This window comes from Oryzias latipes, chromosome 9, assembly GCF_002234675.1.
Source record: "Oryzias latipes chromosome 9, ASM223467v1".
NCBI lineage: Eukaryota > Metazoa > Chordata > Actinopteri > Beloniformes > Adrianichthyidae > Oryzias > Oryzias latipes.
Genome location: NC_019867.2, coordinates 33,052,630 through 33,068,896, shown reverse-complemented (window position 1 = coordinate 33,068,896; position 16,267 = coordinate 33,052,630). Strand labels below are relative to the sequence as shown.

The 16,267-nt window shown below is 46.8% G+C and overlaps 1 protein-coding gene across 3 annotated transcripts; it reads left to right on the top strand.

Moving 5' to 3' along the window:
- Positions 1-1,359: 1,359 nt before the first annotated feature.
- Positions 1,360-16,006, top strand: LOC101166354 (outer dense fiber protein 2). 3 transcript variants are annotated; one of them, XM_011493066.3, is made up of 18 exons: positions 1,362-1,748; positions 1,819-1,919; positions 2,222-2,311; positions 2,484-2,563; positions 4,763-4,886; positions 5,177-5,308; positions 5,380-5,454; positions 5,520-5,591; positions 5,700-5,816; positions 11,655-11,840; positions 12,406-12,515; positions 12,612-12,747; positions 12,826-12,936; positions 13,006-13,269; positions 13,978-14,078; positions 14,805-14,967; positions 15,096-15,221; positions 15,286-16,006. In XM_011493066.3, the coding sequence occupies exons 1-18, from the start codon at positions 1,727-1,729 to the stop codon at positions 15,430-15,432; spliced, it is 2,157 nt and encodes a 718-aa protein (XP_011491368.1). In that variant the 5' UTR covers positions 1,362-1,726; the 3' UTR covers positions 15,433-16,006. The 3 variants fall into 3 exon arrangements, with proteins under 3 accessions (XP_011491367.1, XP_020555825.1, XP_011491368.1); XM_011493065.3 differs by having other exon boundaries at positions 1,360-1,748; positions 12,442-12,515; positions 12,826-13,269; XM_020700166.2 differs by having other exon boundaries at positions 1,361-1,748; positions 12,826-13,269.
- Positions 16,007-16,267: the final 261 nt, after the last annotated feature.

The following is a 16,267-nucleotide window of genomic DNA, read 5'->3' as shown; positions in this document are numbered from 1 at the left end:
ATGTTTCAGGGTAGGTCAAGTTGCCATAGCAACTCATACTCTGAACATAACCTGGTCTGGAGCAGGTTTAGTTGAAGGTTAGTTTGTTTTCAGAGAGGTGAAGCAGCATGGCGTGTCCATTTGAAGATGATTTAGTGGATGAAGAAGCTCAGATAATACTTTTTCCACCATGAGAGGGTGATAAGACCACATATGGATGTTGGAAAAATAAACTTTTTTACTTTTATCTAACATAGTTATTTGCTTCAGTTAAGATAACTCATTTGTTTGTTAAGTCAGTTTAAAAATAACACGCAGTTATCAGACAGTTGTTTTACTTTCATTCAAATTAATTCAATTAAGTAGGTGTAACGTTGGTCCTGCTGTTAGATCGGCACCGCAAAGGATTGTGGGATACCATTTGCTTTGCCTGTCTGGACGGATTTGGGTTTAAGTGTGGCTTTTTGACCAAATGTGTTTAGTTGTTTAGCTGTTTTACCGTGTTTTGCCATGTTTTGCTGAGTTGTTTAGTCCTACTGTGCTTATGTCTCTGCACCATGAGTGAGAATGAAGGAGAGGATGATGAGTTTATATCCCACTCCTACTGATGAGTCCTATAGTGACATTGATGGAAAATTCTTTATTGAAGTTGTGCGTAAAGGCATTCTTTTCCCGTCCTTTTTATTGTTATAAAAATGAGCATATCTGCCAGCTCAAACTTAGACATATGAGAGTTCAAGAATCATAATTAATTAAGATGGAACAAATATTAATTGAATTGGAGTAATATGACCTTTAGTTAGATAAATACATAAATTTGAGTTATATAAATAATTATTGTGTTTTTATAGACGTAAGAAATTATGTTGATTAAATTTAACTCGATTATTTGTTACCAATAGAAGTAATTCATTTAAGGTGGCAAAATTGGATAAGTTATATATAAATGCGTCACATGAAAATGGAAATAAGATCAAAAACTCGTGCGTTTACTTTGTCTGTTCTTACTCCAAGCAGAAACTCTTTCTTTTGCTGATGATGCAGCCGTATTACTTTTTTGATGGACGTATGATCTTCATACGCCGTCATTAAAACCTCAGACTCCGTCTCACTGAAGTATAGCTCTCCCTTTTTTTTTATCACGCATTTCCATGGTGACTCCTTAAATCAGTGATCCATTGAGAATGTCTTTATGTACCTGCTGTGCACGTGCATTAACCCAGGGTTACCAAGTGGAGGGCAATTACGCCAACTCATATCCGGTCTGTTGGAACCGACATACCCAGAGTAAGCAAGTTCAGGAGGATTTCAGCCAGAGTTCAGGCTTAAAGTCAGGCTAGTTTAAACATGCTTCCTGGAATACCCCCCTGACTGTGGGGGGGGTGGGTCATGTTTGAAGCTGGCATAAAACAAATGAACCAAAACCAAAACACAAGTCTGTGAATAAAAGTGACTCCACTTTCTGTGTTCCTGGGTTTTAATGAAGAATCTTAATGGAACCGCCTAGAAACCTTTTTTTTTGTTGTTTTAATGTTTCGCCGTAAACATCATAATAAAAGCGGCTCCATAAACTTCCAAACAGTGAAGATAAACCAACAGAAACGTAGATAAACTGAACGAGTTCCCGCCAATCAGCCTTGAAACAAATGTTCTGTTTCTGACGCTCCTGAACGCAGCACAAACAGTTCTCTGTGGTTGCCATGGCTACCATTAGCGTCGCTGTCCGCTGAGCCAATCACAGTAGGAGATGCTGCTCACCAGCCAATCAGGTGAGTGGTTGTAGGGAGCCGGACAGACAAAAGCTCGGAGTTGTTTCTGAAACTTTTTCCTGTTTCTCAGAAATGGAAACCAGACTTCCCGCAGCGCCCGTTCACGCACAATCCCCGCAGACATCACCTGTCCACGTCCACGCGGGAAGAAGTCCCGGCGACGCTGCGCAGGTAACATGGATGGATGGAGCAGATGTTCCACTAACGTCCTTCAGGGAACCTTTGGTCTTCTGTGGGGAGTGGAGGGGGACACGCGTGACCGAAACACGCACCTGTTGATTCCAGGCCGGAAGTGAAGGAAAGTTTCGGATGGAAGTGGGCTGATGAGCTCCCAGGTCACACAGTCCTTCATCAGGGGCTTCAGTCTGAAGAAGACCCTCCTAAAGAAAAACATCAAGTCACGTGTGTGGGGGGAGTGGGGGCTAAATGCCAGGTTTTAACTCTGTGGGATTTGTTCCCACTCTGCTTCACAGAGGCGGGAAGCAGGTTCTGAGGGGAGGCTCCGGACCCCCTGGATCCCTCCTGGAAGGTCGTCCTGCAGAAGAAACGTCTTCAGCTATAAGGTCCTTTAAATGTGCGCCGGCTGTCAGCCGAGTCTGTAAATAGAGTTTGGATTTGGATCGTTCAGAGTCTGTATGCATGACTGGATGCAGTGAATCTGGATCTGCAGTCATTCAGATCTTCTGTGCGATTCCATCTGCTTCAGCTTTGCTGAACGTCTTCTTCTGTGTCCAGACCAACAGGCTGCAGCCTCAGTGTGACGGCGTGGCCCCACATGTGGGACTCTCCAAAAACCCACTGGACGGGCAGGACAGGTAGAGACGAGCATGAGCAAGCTCTGCTTATTTCCCATCATCCCTCAGTTTACACTCTTTCACTAGCTTACAGCCCCTCATCCATCCAGCCGTCCGGTTCTGATCCAGAGTCCAGCTCAGACCAGGGGCCTGTTTCAGAAAGGAGGTTAAGTGTAAACTCTGAGTATGTTAACCCTGAAATCAGGGAAACCCTAGGTTTTCCGTTTCAGAATGGGAGGTTTGTTAAACCAGAGAAAGCAGAGTAAGTCAAACCCGTTTCTGAAAGAGAGGTAACTTATACTCGGAGTCAGTATCCATGGTTACTTACGCTGTGAACCTAACCTGGTCGGGAGCAGGTTTTATTCTCCAAACTCAAAGTTTCTGCCGGTCCCCTCCCCTTTTTAAAGACGAAGCGGTATTTTTCGCTTTAACCTTCATTGCCCACATTTCCGTCACACAGAGACGGTCTAAGTGACAAGAATGGCTTGTTCTTTTTTGGAGGACCCAATAGACGAGGAGGCTGCATTAATTCCTAGAGAATTATATTTACCTCGTACGAGGATTTTGAGAAGACTCAATATTTTGTCATTTCCCCAAACGTTTTTGTTTGAGCGTTACCGTTTTTCATTGCAGTCAATTCCATATATACAATGAAAACAACATTAGATATGTATTGCTATGTAGATGTTTCACATGTCAAATATTGTCAACAAAGCCTACATCCATGACATGCTCACATTTGACCTGATTGAATTATGTTTTTATACTTCATTTTTAGCTGCTGCCATGTTCTTTTAATTCCTGCAGGATTGCATCTACATGAAAATGAAATCAGGGACATTGAATTAGATTAATGTAACAATTACTTTTTGGAAACACAATTTGCTAGCACTGCTTACTTTCTTTATCCCGTATAAACCTATACCACTTGATCAATACAAGGGTAGTGTTGCAGCGTGTGTGCTGAGCGGGGTGCGAGTGCAGGTGCAGATGGGGGGGGGGGGGGGGGAGGACGGAGCGGAGGTGTGTGCGTGGAATATATTGTGTGTTCGGAGGACGGAGCACTTAGTTAAATAAAGAGAAGGTGTCATTCCCAGAATAACTGTTTTGGAGTCATTCTTAATCCGCTCTGGAGGTTGAGGGTTTCCAACAGGAAGTGAACCCCGAAGGAGAATTCCCTTCGGCCCTGAAGGAAATCTCCCCTGCGCTTCTGACCACGGTCGGAAAGACGAGAGAAAAGAAAGGAGAAGTCTTCGCGCAGCGAAAGGTTCAACAGTAGACAAAAGTTCACTTTTAAAAACACAATTGCATGTATTAATATTAAACTGACCAAGAGGGGAAGGTTAACAAAAAAGTCCTCTAAACATTACCGACGTTAAATGCATTTTCCCCCAGATTGGTTCTGTACACTATGCAGCATTTCATGCATTTACACCAGGAATAACACTTCAAAAGTACTCCTAAATATCGCCATTTTTATTTCACACCTTACGCTATTTAAAAAGTTATTACAGCCAATATTTTATAACAATGATTTAAATGCAAACTTGCGCATTAACTTGAGCAGCTATGTTTTCCACGCTAACTGTCTCTGTTTTGCAGATGCAGCGGTGTTGCTTTTCTTCTGGAATATGTGCTCATATTCACTGTAACTCTGCAGCAGCACGTCAAGTTCAGCTGGCGAAAAATACGCAGACCTCTTTTTTTCACGGTTGCCATGGTGACTCGTGATATCTGCGCTCCATTGATAATGGCTTCTTATAGACGCGGTGCGCACGCTCACCTCCGAATCAGTCCACTCAGAGTTGATTGATCTAACGCGGATCAGCTGCTCTGAAACTGAAAACTCAGAGTTGTCAATCTCTCGATTGACCAACTCAGAGTTCAGGTTTGACCTCAGAGTTGGTTGAACCTCCTTTCTGAAACAGGCCCCAGGAGAACAAAGACGTTTATGGATCTGTTGGTCTGACAGTGAATGATCAGAAAGGGGCGGAGCTTGCTGACATCACTGCTACAGGCTTTTTGAAACTGCAGGTTTTGCACCTAGTGCTGATTCACCACAAGAAATACTCAGAAATGTCATTTTAAAATGAATTTTCTGTAGATATGAGAGTTGAGTTAAAGACCCCAAAAACACCATTTTCATCCAGGCTCAGTGGTTAAAAAAGATCTCTGGGTAAAACTGATTAAGACGTTTATGGACTGCTGTTTTTTTTGAAGGTTGGTCCCAAAAGACCAAGATGCAAACCAGCTTCTCAGAATGCTTGTGGAGGCAGAGATCGACGGTGTTGCTGTAGCCAATCAGCTGTCAGCTCTGAAACAAACCATTGACAGCATAGATAAGGTGAGTTCTGTCGTCCCAAACACTCTCCTCCCTCCCTTCTGTCCTTCAGAGGAAAACACTGTTAGGATAAAATGATAAATGATGCAGCTTAAAGCCAAAGGAGGTTTACTCGACACAAAAATAGCTGTAATGTCTCTGAAGTGTGTCTAACAGGAGAGGCTGAGCCGCTGCACAGGACAAACTGGGAATCACAAAGATTTTTCTTCAACAAATCTTGGAGATCTGAATGTTAAATAAAACTCAGGATGACTGATGTTTTTTTAAAGCACGTTCCTGAACTTGTTTCACAGGAAAATCGGACGCCAAAGTCCCACATGAGGACTCTGAGAAGGCATCAGAGGCTGCTGCTCGAGAAGATGGCCACGTTCAACCGGACAAACCAAAGTCTCCGAGACCTCCTCAGAGGGTGGAGTAAATCTGAGGTGGAGGATGCAGGAGTCAGAGGACATGCCAGCTCAGAAAAAACCTTTCTTGACTGCTGTTGTGTCTGCAGAGAGAAACGTTGATGTGCTCAGAAGAGAGAGATGGTTTAAAGAAGAGAGTGGTTGACACGGAAGCAGAGAACATGGTGAGAACTGATCTGCTCCTGAAAAGACTCCATGCACATGTTTATGATCTCCTCTTCTCCTGCAGCGTCTTGTGGCCAAACTCACCAACACAGAGAAAGAAGCTTCCAAACTGGCCGAGCACCTGGACTTAGAAAAAGTGTGTAACTTCCTTTTGAATCAGCTGTTTATTGTTCTTAATCCAGAATTCACGCAAACACACAGATCTGCCAGACATCACGCTTTAAGCTCTCTTCCTTCATTTCAGTGCCACGCAAAAACGACAGAAGACTTGTCACGAGTGCTGGAGTCAACTCGCAACCATCTGGAGATCCAGCTGAGCCAGGCGGAGAAGGAGAAGGTTCGGCTGATTGCTCAGATTCAGGTCAGCAAATAGACATCCAGTAACTCAGGGACCTGCAGGTTGTCCCTCTAAGACACATACCCTCTCCTCTAGACAGGGAATTAGCCTGTGGGGCAAAGGCACAGCATCTCCAAATCCTAATGCAATTTTATACACATTTTGCCCTTTGGCAACAGTGATCCTTGAGATGATTGACTTTAAGAGCAACATTGGGAGAAAACAACACCCACCATGGAAGCAACGGTTAGAGGCCAAAATTAAGGCACCTGAGAGGGATGTGAGTCAGTTGACAGAGGCCCAAAGAGGTACAATGAGAAAGCAAGTTCCTAAGAGATACAGCCAGATACCAGAAGCACTAGAAACTGCCAAACAAAGGCTCCTAGCCTTGAGCAGCCGCCCAAAGAGATACACAAGAGACAATGAAGCCAGACGGATAAACAGGCTGTTTGTAACTCAGCTTGCAAAAGTTTACGCTCAGTGGCAGCGTCAAAACAACAGAGCAGACCCATCAAGGCGGGAAACTGAACAGTACTGGACAAGTATCTGGGAGAAAGAGGCAGCACATAACAGCAATGCCCAGTGGCTGGTCTCTCTGAGAAAAGAACATAGCAACCTCCCTGAACAGAATCCAGTAACCATCACAGTGGCAGACATCCAAGAAAGAGTCTCAGGTATGAAGAACTGGACAGCACCGGGCCCTGACATGATACATGCCTACTGGCTAAAGAAGCTTACCGCACTCCACGAGCACCTGGCAGCACAAATGAACCAGCTGCTAAGAGATGGGACTCACCCCGAATGGCTAACGGAAGGGCGAACAATCCTAATCCAGAAGGATCCCTCAAAGGGTGCAGTCCCATCCAACTACCGGCCAATAACCTGTCTGTCCACAACATGGAAGCTCATGTCAGGCATCATTGCAACCAAGATAAATAGGCATATGGATCAATACATGAGTAACACACAGAAGAGCATTGATAGAGACTCCAGAGGAGCCAAACACCAACTCCGGGTTGACAGAACAGTCGCTCAAGACTGCAAGTCACGACACACCAACCTGTGCACAGCATGGATTGATTACAAGAAAGTCTAAGACTCAATTTCACACACATGGATCACTGAATGCTTGGAGCCGTACAACATCAACAGGACTCTAAGAGCCTTCATAGGAAACTCAATGAAGCTGTGGAAAACCACCCTTGAAGCCAATGGGAAGCCACTTGCACAAGTGTCCATCAAATGTGGGATATACCAAGGTGATGCTCTGTCCCCACTGCTGTTCTGCATAGGTCTGAACCCCCTCAGCCAAATATTCAACAAGACTGGCTATGGATACCGACTCAGAAACATCAGTCACCTCCTCTACATGGATGACATCAAGCTATATGCTAAGAGCGAGACATTGACTCCCTGATCCACACCACCAGGATCTACAGTACTGACATTGGTACTGACATTGACATCAGGTCTTCCTGCTCTTGTCGAGGACGGACGCTTTTCCTCTCGCTCCTCCTGTATCAGCCCCCCCCAGCTTTTTGTCTGTCTTCCCCGGAGCTGCATCTTTCTGCCTGCTGCTACTCCTGCTCTTTTTACACTCTAAAGATGGATCTGATCAGCTGGTCTTTGAATTCGATCGACAAAGTTTTTTCAACACTAAGGAACGGGAAAGCGGACCCTTCCTGCCCAGACGGCACCCACGCGGCTGGATACACCAACGATCCATGGGGCAAGTGGAGGCTGGTGTGCCTGGCCCAGCTGTCTGTGGAAGACGTGGAGGATGTGTACCTCTTTGGATTTATGATAATTGGATTCCTCATCATTGGGATCGGAGGATTTCTGATCTATCAGGCAGTCTGGGAGCAGAAGACGGAGAGAGGCGATTCGTCTGAGCTCTGTGGAAGGATTCTTCGGGGAGGAGAGACTCAGTACGAGAAACTTTCACAAGTGGATCAAAAGCTCTGTGCTTGTCTTGCCCACTTAAGCAGGATGCTCTCGATCTTTGAACTTGTGCAGAAGATGGATACCAACTTGGAGCGCGTTTCTGCCCGAATGGAGGCTAGACTGGTCTAAATTGCCAACATTTTGGATCAAATCTGCCTCTCAGTGCAAGACCAGTCAAGGACACAGCCAGCAGAGCAAACAACCTGCTGGCGCCGGAAAATCTAATCTAATCGGACCCCCCCCCCCCCCCCCTGAGCTGAGACTCCTTGGCTCCAACCAAAACATCATTCGCTCTCAGAGTGTGAAAACCGCCGCTGTGCTGAAGGCCGATGCTGCTGCTCAACCCCCCCCTCGACCTCGACATTCCTCGGAACTCACCCCCCGCCCCCGAGTGAGCACTCCTGGAGACGCGAGCGCCCGTGAGGAGCAGCTGCGACCGGAGTGTAACACAGGGGGGGGCCCCACCCCCCCTATCCAACCTTCCCAGTGATCCTTGTGTACTGCGTGGCCGTGAGAATATGTGCTTCTGTGTTCAGACGGTGTTTTTTTTCTTGTATCTACACATTGTATCACAGTGTTGAGATACGACTTTTTTTGTCACCAATCATCACCCTACCCACCTATTGTAACCATCTTTACCCATCCTAAGAAATAGGTGCGCAGTCACTGCAGCTGCCTCAGTAAAACTCGAACTGTATGTGTATTTGTTGTATGTCTGATCTTGTTCGGGTTGCACTGGAACAATATCGTATGTCAGTGTAAAAGCTGTGCGTATGACAATAAAAGGATTCTGATTCTGATTCTGATTGGGATGTCATTCGGGCTCGAGAAATGCAACCGGATGGTGACAAAGAGAGGCAAGGTAGTCCACACAGGAGGGGTCTCACTCCCAGAAGGAACAATAGCAGACATTGAGGACAGTTACAAGTACCTTGGAATTCCACAGGCAAATGGCAACCTGGAGCAGGAAACAAGGAACGCTGCAACGGATAAATAGCTCCAATGAGTAAGGCAAGTCCTGAGAAGCCAGCTCAATGGCAAGAATAAGACCCGGGCAAAAAACAGCTACGCACTGCCAGTTATCAGATACCCTGCAGGAATAATAAGATGGCCAAAGGAAGAGATACAGACCACGGATGTTAAAACACCAAAGCTCCTCACCATGCATGGAGGGTTCCATCCCAAATCCAGCACCCTGAGACTGTATGCTAGCCGCAAGGAAGGAGGCCGAGGACTAGTGAGCGTAGAAGCCACTATCCAGGATGAAACATCCAAGATCCATGAGTACATCAAGCTCAAGGCCCAAAATGACAGTGTGCTCAGGGAATGTCTCAGGCAATGGAGAGCAGAGGATACAGTGCTGGAGGACAGATACTCATGGGAGGACAAACCCCTGCATGGGATGTACCACCGGACCATAACTGAAGTGGCTGATATCAAGAAGTCCTACCAATGGCTAGAAAGGGCTGGCCTACAGGACAGCACCGAAGCGCTCATCCTGGCAGCTCAGGAACAAGCCCTGAGCACCAGAGCAATAGAGGCTCAGATCTACCACACCAGACAAGACCCAAGGTGTAGATCAACCACACCAGACAAGACCCAAGGTGTAGATCCACCACACCAGACAAGACCCAAGGTGTAGATCTACCACACCAGACAAGACCCAAGGTGTAGATCTACCACACCAGACAAGACCCAAGGTGTAGATCTACCACACCAGACAAGACCCAAGGTGTAGATCCACCACACCAGACAAGACCCAAGGTGTAGATCTACCACACCAGACAAGACCCAAGGTGTAGATCCACCACACCAGACAAGACCCAAGGTGTAGATCCACCACACCAGACAAGACCCAAGGTGTAGATCTACCACACCAGACAAGACCCAAGGTGTAGATCCACCACACCAGACAAGACCCAAGGTGTAGATCCACCACACCAGACAAGACCCAAGGTGTAGATCCACCACACCAGACAAGACCCAAGGTGTAGATCTACCACACCAGACAAGACCCAAGGTGTAGATCCACCACACCAGACAAGACCCAAGGTGTAGATCTACCACACCAGACAAGACCCAAGGTGTAGATCTACTAGGGTTGGGCGATGTCCCTTAAATTGGCCGTTGACGATGTTTGCTGTCAACCATCGGGATGGACGATGACATCGTCGGGGGGGGGGGGGGTATTTTTACATTTTTCGTTCTTATATAACTGCTATTCGTTTTTTTGCTTTTTTCATTTTATTTCCCAACTGATGACTAATCCGCGATGATCCAGTATAAACTGAGGGAAGTGACTTTAACAAAAAAAAAATAACAAACAAAATAGAAAAGAAGTAGTCCGCTAGTAGAACCGGGTCTAAAAGTGTGCGTCTGAGCACAGCTCGGATCGTCAGCACACACAGCGGTTTGAGCTTCAAAGCAGACATGTCGCTCAGTCCTTAGAAAACATTCAAACAATCACGCGGATTTGTGTTTCCAGTCGTGTCCCGTCTAAATAAAGGCTGATGTTATTCTTACATGTTTACGTGCAGCCAGCAAGCAGCACCACCCAAAGCTAATGTTGTTAGCCCGTGTAGCATACTGCTAATCCTGGTTTCGTTCAGAAAAAGCACTGACCACACGGATTAAAATTCAAATGATGAGCGAACAGGTGTTTCATAATAACCGTAACATTATTAAAGGCACGTTTAGAAGACCGTCTCGTATATTACCGAGCTGACATGTCAATGTATATAGCCGCTCGGCGCTGTTTAACATTGTTTTGTATTGAATTGTTACATACAATAAAGTTTGAAAAAAAAAGCCGCTCGGCGGAGTTTATATCCTTCCGTTTTTCAAACCCTACTGCGCATGTGCGAATGATTTATTCCGACGGAAAGTGTGACCTTAGTGAACGTTTTTATATTCTGAAAACATTTTTCTGGGCCCATGTACACGGTTGGATTCTAATCCGACCATTGATCCCATCAAGATATTTAGTACATGTAACCGCGGCTTATGGTGTCGACGCGCAACGTGGCGGGGGCGTGGCATCACGATGGTGGTCTCTCCATCGGGATGTCAGTCACCCATCACGATGGACGATGATATCGTCCATCGGCACAACCCTAAGATCTACCACACCAGACAAGACCCAAGGTGTAGATCTACCACACCAGACAAGACCCAAGGTGTAGATCCACCACACCAGACAAGACCCAAGGTGTAGATCTACCACACCAGACAAGACCCAAGGTGTAGATCTACCACACCAGACAAGACCCAAGGTGTAGATCCACCACACCAGACAAGACCCAAGGTGTAGATCTACCACACCAGACAAGACCCAAGGTGTAGATCTACCACACCTGACAAGACCCAAGGTGTAGATCGACCACACTAGACAAGACCCAAGGTGTAGATCGACCACACCAGACAAGACCCAAGGTGTAGATCTACCACACCTGACAAGACCCAAGGTGTAGATCTACCACACCTGACAAGACCCAAGGTGTAGATCTACCACACCAGACAAGACCCAAGGTGTAGAACTACCACACCTGACAAGACCCAAGGTGTAGATCTACCACACCAGACAAGACCCAAGGTGTAGACTGTGTAAAGAGGTGCCTCAAACAATCCAGCACATAGTTTCAGTTTTTAGTAGAAACTTTCCTTTCTGTCACCTGCATCAGGTCCTCCAGAACCCTCCTTTGGGGTAGAACACAGGAACCTGCCCCGTGCTTTGCCTGCTTTGTGCTCAGCATTTAGGTTTCACATTGGTTATATTGATGGTATTTATTGGTCGAGATCAGACAAAAATGATCACAAAGAAGACCAAAGATACGTTCAGCTAAAATTAGAAACTGATTCTTCATAAGCTGAGATCTTATTCAGACACCCAGAGCTTCACCTCCTGTTTCTCCTTCACAGAGGATGCAGCAGGACTTTGATCAAAAGCAGCAGGAGCAGCAGCTTCTGCAGGAGGAGCTGCAAACTTTGAGGCAGCGGAGGGAGGAACAGGAGAGACAGGACAAGGAGGTGCTGCAGCAGCTCAGCCAGCGGGCCGAACAAGCTGAGAAGTCTGCTGGACGTTTAGCGGAGAAACTGGCGGAAAAGGTTGGTGCCCACATCTGCTGGTTTTGGTGCACGATCATGACCTCAGGGCACCAAAATGCTTCTCAGCTCAGATGTCCTCTGAAAACCTCTGCAGTTTAGTCAGTGAGGTCATTTCCTGACATGAAGATGACATTTAGTGTCGTTTCTGAAGACGTCCAGTGTGGACTCAGAAAAAAACCTTCAAAAGGTCTAAAAGTTCAAACGTTCAACATTTAAAAAACACCAAACATGTTTTGTTGTAATGTTCCAGCCTCAGTCTTATCACTCCAACTGCTCCTGTCTCCACCTCCTGAACATTCTCCTCCTGTTCCATTAACCACGATGGACGGCCTGAAACAGGATTTCTTGAAGTCATTCAGCAGTTCTAGTGTAACTTGTGGAGTTGTGGAGGTGACCTGTCTCCATCTTTTGTCTGCAGCAGAAGGCTAAAGAGAATCTGTTTTTCCCTGATCACACTAAATAAAAGGATCAAATACACAAATCCAGGTTTAAGCTTTGACTGCTTTGTAGACATTCTACAGTATGATGTCTGGTAGAAACACAATGAAGGTGTTTTGTTCCAAAGGAGGCGCAGTTGTCTCAGGCTCTGTCTGCATCCAAGGATTGGTGTGTCCGCCACGCGAAGGAGGCAGCGTCTCAGGTTCAGCTGAGGGAGGACATGTCTGCTCTGCAGCTGTGAGTGACAGGAGCTGGAATCAACACTCCATCATCACATAATTCAGTGGTGGTTGGTCTCTGCTGCTGACTGCTTTAACGGGGTTTGGGTTCCAGTCAGGTGCAGGAGCTCCATTCTCAGCTTCTCTCAGCACAGACCAGGAGCCGGGCGGAGAAGGAGGAGCTCAGGGATCAGCTCCATCTGCTCGGTGCTGAAAATGCCTCCACCAAGCTGGAAAACCACAGGCTGAAGGTCCGTTCACCCACGGCGGCAGCCTGCCTTCCTCCCCAGACTGACGATGACGCCGTCTCTATTGTGTCTCCATGCCAGAGTGAACTGAACGGGTCTGAGCAGAAGGTCAGGGAGCTCCACTCTGAAGCTCGTCACCTCAAGTCATCGATCCAGAAGTACGAAGCTCAGGTGGAGAAATACAGGAAGAAGGTGCAGTCCTGCTCGTTTGTCAAACAGGAGGTTGTTTTGGTTCGCTGCACTGCAGTCTGGTCTCTGCAGGTCCAGCAGGGCCGTCTGGAATCCGACCACTTCAGCCTTAAGCTGGAAGTGGCACAGAAGGATGCCCGGGACATGAAGGTAAGCCTGGAGAGAGCAAAGGACCAGGTGAGGCAGGAGCTGCTGGGCCGCCTGCGGGAGCTAGAGATGCTGCCGGACCGACTGAGGAGAACGGAGCAGCAGCTCCAGGAGGCCACGCAGGAGGCCGAAGCCCTGGAGAGGAGAAACCAGGAGAGGAGCTCCGCCCTTTCTGAAGTCAGATCCAAGGTTTGAAGCTTCTGCCAGCCACCGAAATACCATGGAAACTCCACATTCATGTGTGCAGCCTCTAACAGACCCAGCTCCAATGCTTAGAACACTTCAGAACCAGCTTTGTTCCAAACTGGGACCATGGTTCTGAGTTCTGCTGCTCAAACTGACACCAACTCTTTGCTGCACTGAAGTGGAGAATCTCTGCTGCCCTTCATATGAGAGGAATGCATTTGAATCGGACCAGAAGGAGCAGAACCAGAACCATCCATCCATCTTCAGAACACAATGATTGAATCCCTTTCCGGGTCACAGAGCGGCGAGGGCGGGGTACACCTGAACAGGTCGCCAGTCTGTTGTTGGGCCACACACACACGTGCACGGGGAGAACATGCAAAGGGTCCCGCCGGGCCGAGCAGAACTTTTTTCAATGTTTCTCCTTTTACCTGGTGCTGCATTGACTGCAGCTCAATGCAGGGAACATGTGTGTCTCTGCTTTGACTGTATAGGAGAACTGGACTGAGGGACTGAGTGAGAAAGCAGACTCACTCGCCTCATCTGTACGAGTTTGGCTTTGAAATTTAACAGGACAGTTTAACCCTATAAGGACAATGGAGGAGACTGTCCATAGACTGATGGGATCATGTGACCACTGCTCTAAACAGAATGCTCTTTGTTCTGCATCTAAATGGAGATGTTAACATCTTTTGTGTTGTGTTGCTGCAGGTGGAGCAGCAGGGCTCTCAGGTGGAGACACTACAGCAGAAACATCTGCTGCTGCTGGAGGAAAATCAGCTCTTCAAGGATAAAATCCTCAACCTTGACAGGTCTGACAGCCATGGCAGGGGGGTTTTAGGGGGGTCCTTGCTTCCATCTGCCGTCCTCTGTAAACCTACCAAGGCAAACATGATGCCATTATTGGGAAATGAGTAGGAGGAGCTGCCCATACCTTAAAAAACATGTATGACATGTAAACGGAGGACAGCTGCTTCTGTGAAGTCCATTAAGTAATGTTAATGGCAGACGAGGCGTGGATTCTCAGAAATGAATGCTCGCTGTGGAAGCCGGAACCGTCATTTCTGATGATGGACACTTCGAAGGCCATTATTCCTCTGAGACCGTGGTCACTAACTAAAGGAATAAATATTCAGTTTTTAATACTTTATTCTTTTGGTTTGGATCACTTTTTTCACAAAAAGTGGACCATTTGTGACGTGGTGCTGAGCCGGTACCGAGCAGCAGCACAGGAAAGAGATAAATATGCTGATGATCACGATGTGTTAATAAAGCATCAGATCAGAGAGAAAGTTCTCCTCTAACCGCTCGTTTTTGTCCAGACGATGAAGATAAAGTTTGATTTAAAGAAGCCGGCGCAGTGATACAGAACATTTGAGCTACGGGACCAGAACTACTTTTTTGGGCGTGCGGTTATCACTTTTTTAATGCACACCCAGCAGCCAATCAGAATGGATTATTCACCCAGAATAGTTTTATTCATAAACTAGAAGAGGTTAACAGAAAACGGTCAACGGTTCTGCTCCTTTCTTTGGCAGGCAGCTGAACGATTTAAAGGTGGAAAACAGAGAGACGTTGCAGACTCTAGCTTCCAAAGAAAACTGCATCCATGCGCTGCAGCTGCAGCTGGAGGAGAAGACCCACGAGTGCAGCGTCCTGTCCAGAGAGCTGCAGCAAACTCTGAGCGACTCGCAGAGACAGGTGTGAAAGCAGCGAGTCACCTCTGAAGGTCTTCTACTGCACAGCCAGCCCTGCTTCCTTCACCTCATGAAAAGCTTTGCTGCCACTCAGCTGCAGCGGCGGACGCTGATGCGTCTGTGTTCCTGCAGGTAGACCACAGCACGCAGAGGCTTCTGGCTAAAGACAGAGCGTCTCAGACCAAAGCCCTGGAGCTGCAGAGCCAGCTGAGCCGCGCCAAAACTGAGCTGAGTCAGACGCAACGCAGCAAGGACGAGGTAAAGCCGCAGAGGAATCGGACCTTTCCAACCCTTCAGATGCAAAAATGTGTTTCTCTCTCAGATGGAGCGTGGCTTTCAGAGTCAGCTTCAGAACATGAAGGAGCGACTGGAGCACGCGGCCTCCACCAACCGCACCCTGCAGAGCTACGTCCAGTTTCTGAAGGCGTCCTATGGAAACGTCTTCGGGGACACTTTCCTGCCCGGCTAACCAGCAGTCTCACTTGGTCAAGCTTTTGGATTTAGAAACACTTAATATCTTTTCATCTTCTTTGAATGAAGAAGTTTCTGCCTTTTCTAACTAAAGGCGCATCCAGCTGCCAGGTTCCTCTCTGGTTACATTCAGATACAAAACCTAATTCAGACATGACTCTCATCCCAATTGAAGTTTTTGGTTTTTACCTTTCTGTTGGGATTATTTATCATCTGAAAAATGCAGAGGTATGGTTGGATGTATTCAGAGAGTTAGTGATGGTCACGGTTAGGTGGGGGCGGGGCTCCGCTCATGCTCAGACTCAGTAAGCGACCCTCCATCGGGCTGCCCGCCGTCTTTTAGCAGACGTGGATCCTTCAGCAGCAGGACGTCCTGTGGAGAATCTCAGTGTTGGGCCTTAATAAAATGTTGATGTTTTTTATGGACACAACACCTAAAGTCAGTGTTGCTCCTGTGGAAGAACGAAGCTTTTTACAGGATAATAAACTACATTGAAATGTGTATCTTTTATTTGTAAAACTGTGAAGGACAACGTGGTAAAGTCTAAGATAAAGTAGAACTTTCACTGCTCCATTGTGCCCTAGATTGTTTAAATAAGCCTCACATCATCTGTTGTTCTGTGTTTGAAGTGTTCCCATTGGTCTGTTCCAGCAAATGATTCTGCAATTGTTCTAAATCCTCAGATGACAGTCAGCATCATGTTTGAGTCACTAACCATCAGAGTTTGTATTGAACGTCATCAAACAAACCTCCTAAAGACAACAGTATTTCTTTCTAAACTAAAAACCTTCAAAGTTCCACATCATCACACATTTGAAAATGATCATTAGTC

Coding starts and splice junctions, on each gene's coding strand:
- LOC101166354 (XM_020700166.2), top strand. CDS start 1,727: ATGCTGCTCACCAGCCAATCAG. Junction 5,592..5,699: donor AGCACCTGGACTTAGAAAAA/GTGTGTAACTTC, acceptor CCTTCATTTCAG/TGCCACGCAAAAACGACAGA. Junction 12,516..12,611: donor GACATGTCTGCTCTGCAGCT/GTGAGTGACAGG, acceptor TTTGGGTTCCAG/TCAGGTGCAGGAGCTCCATT.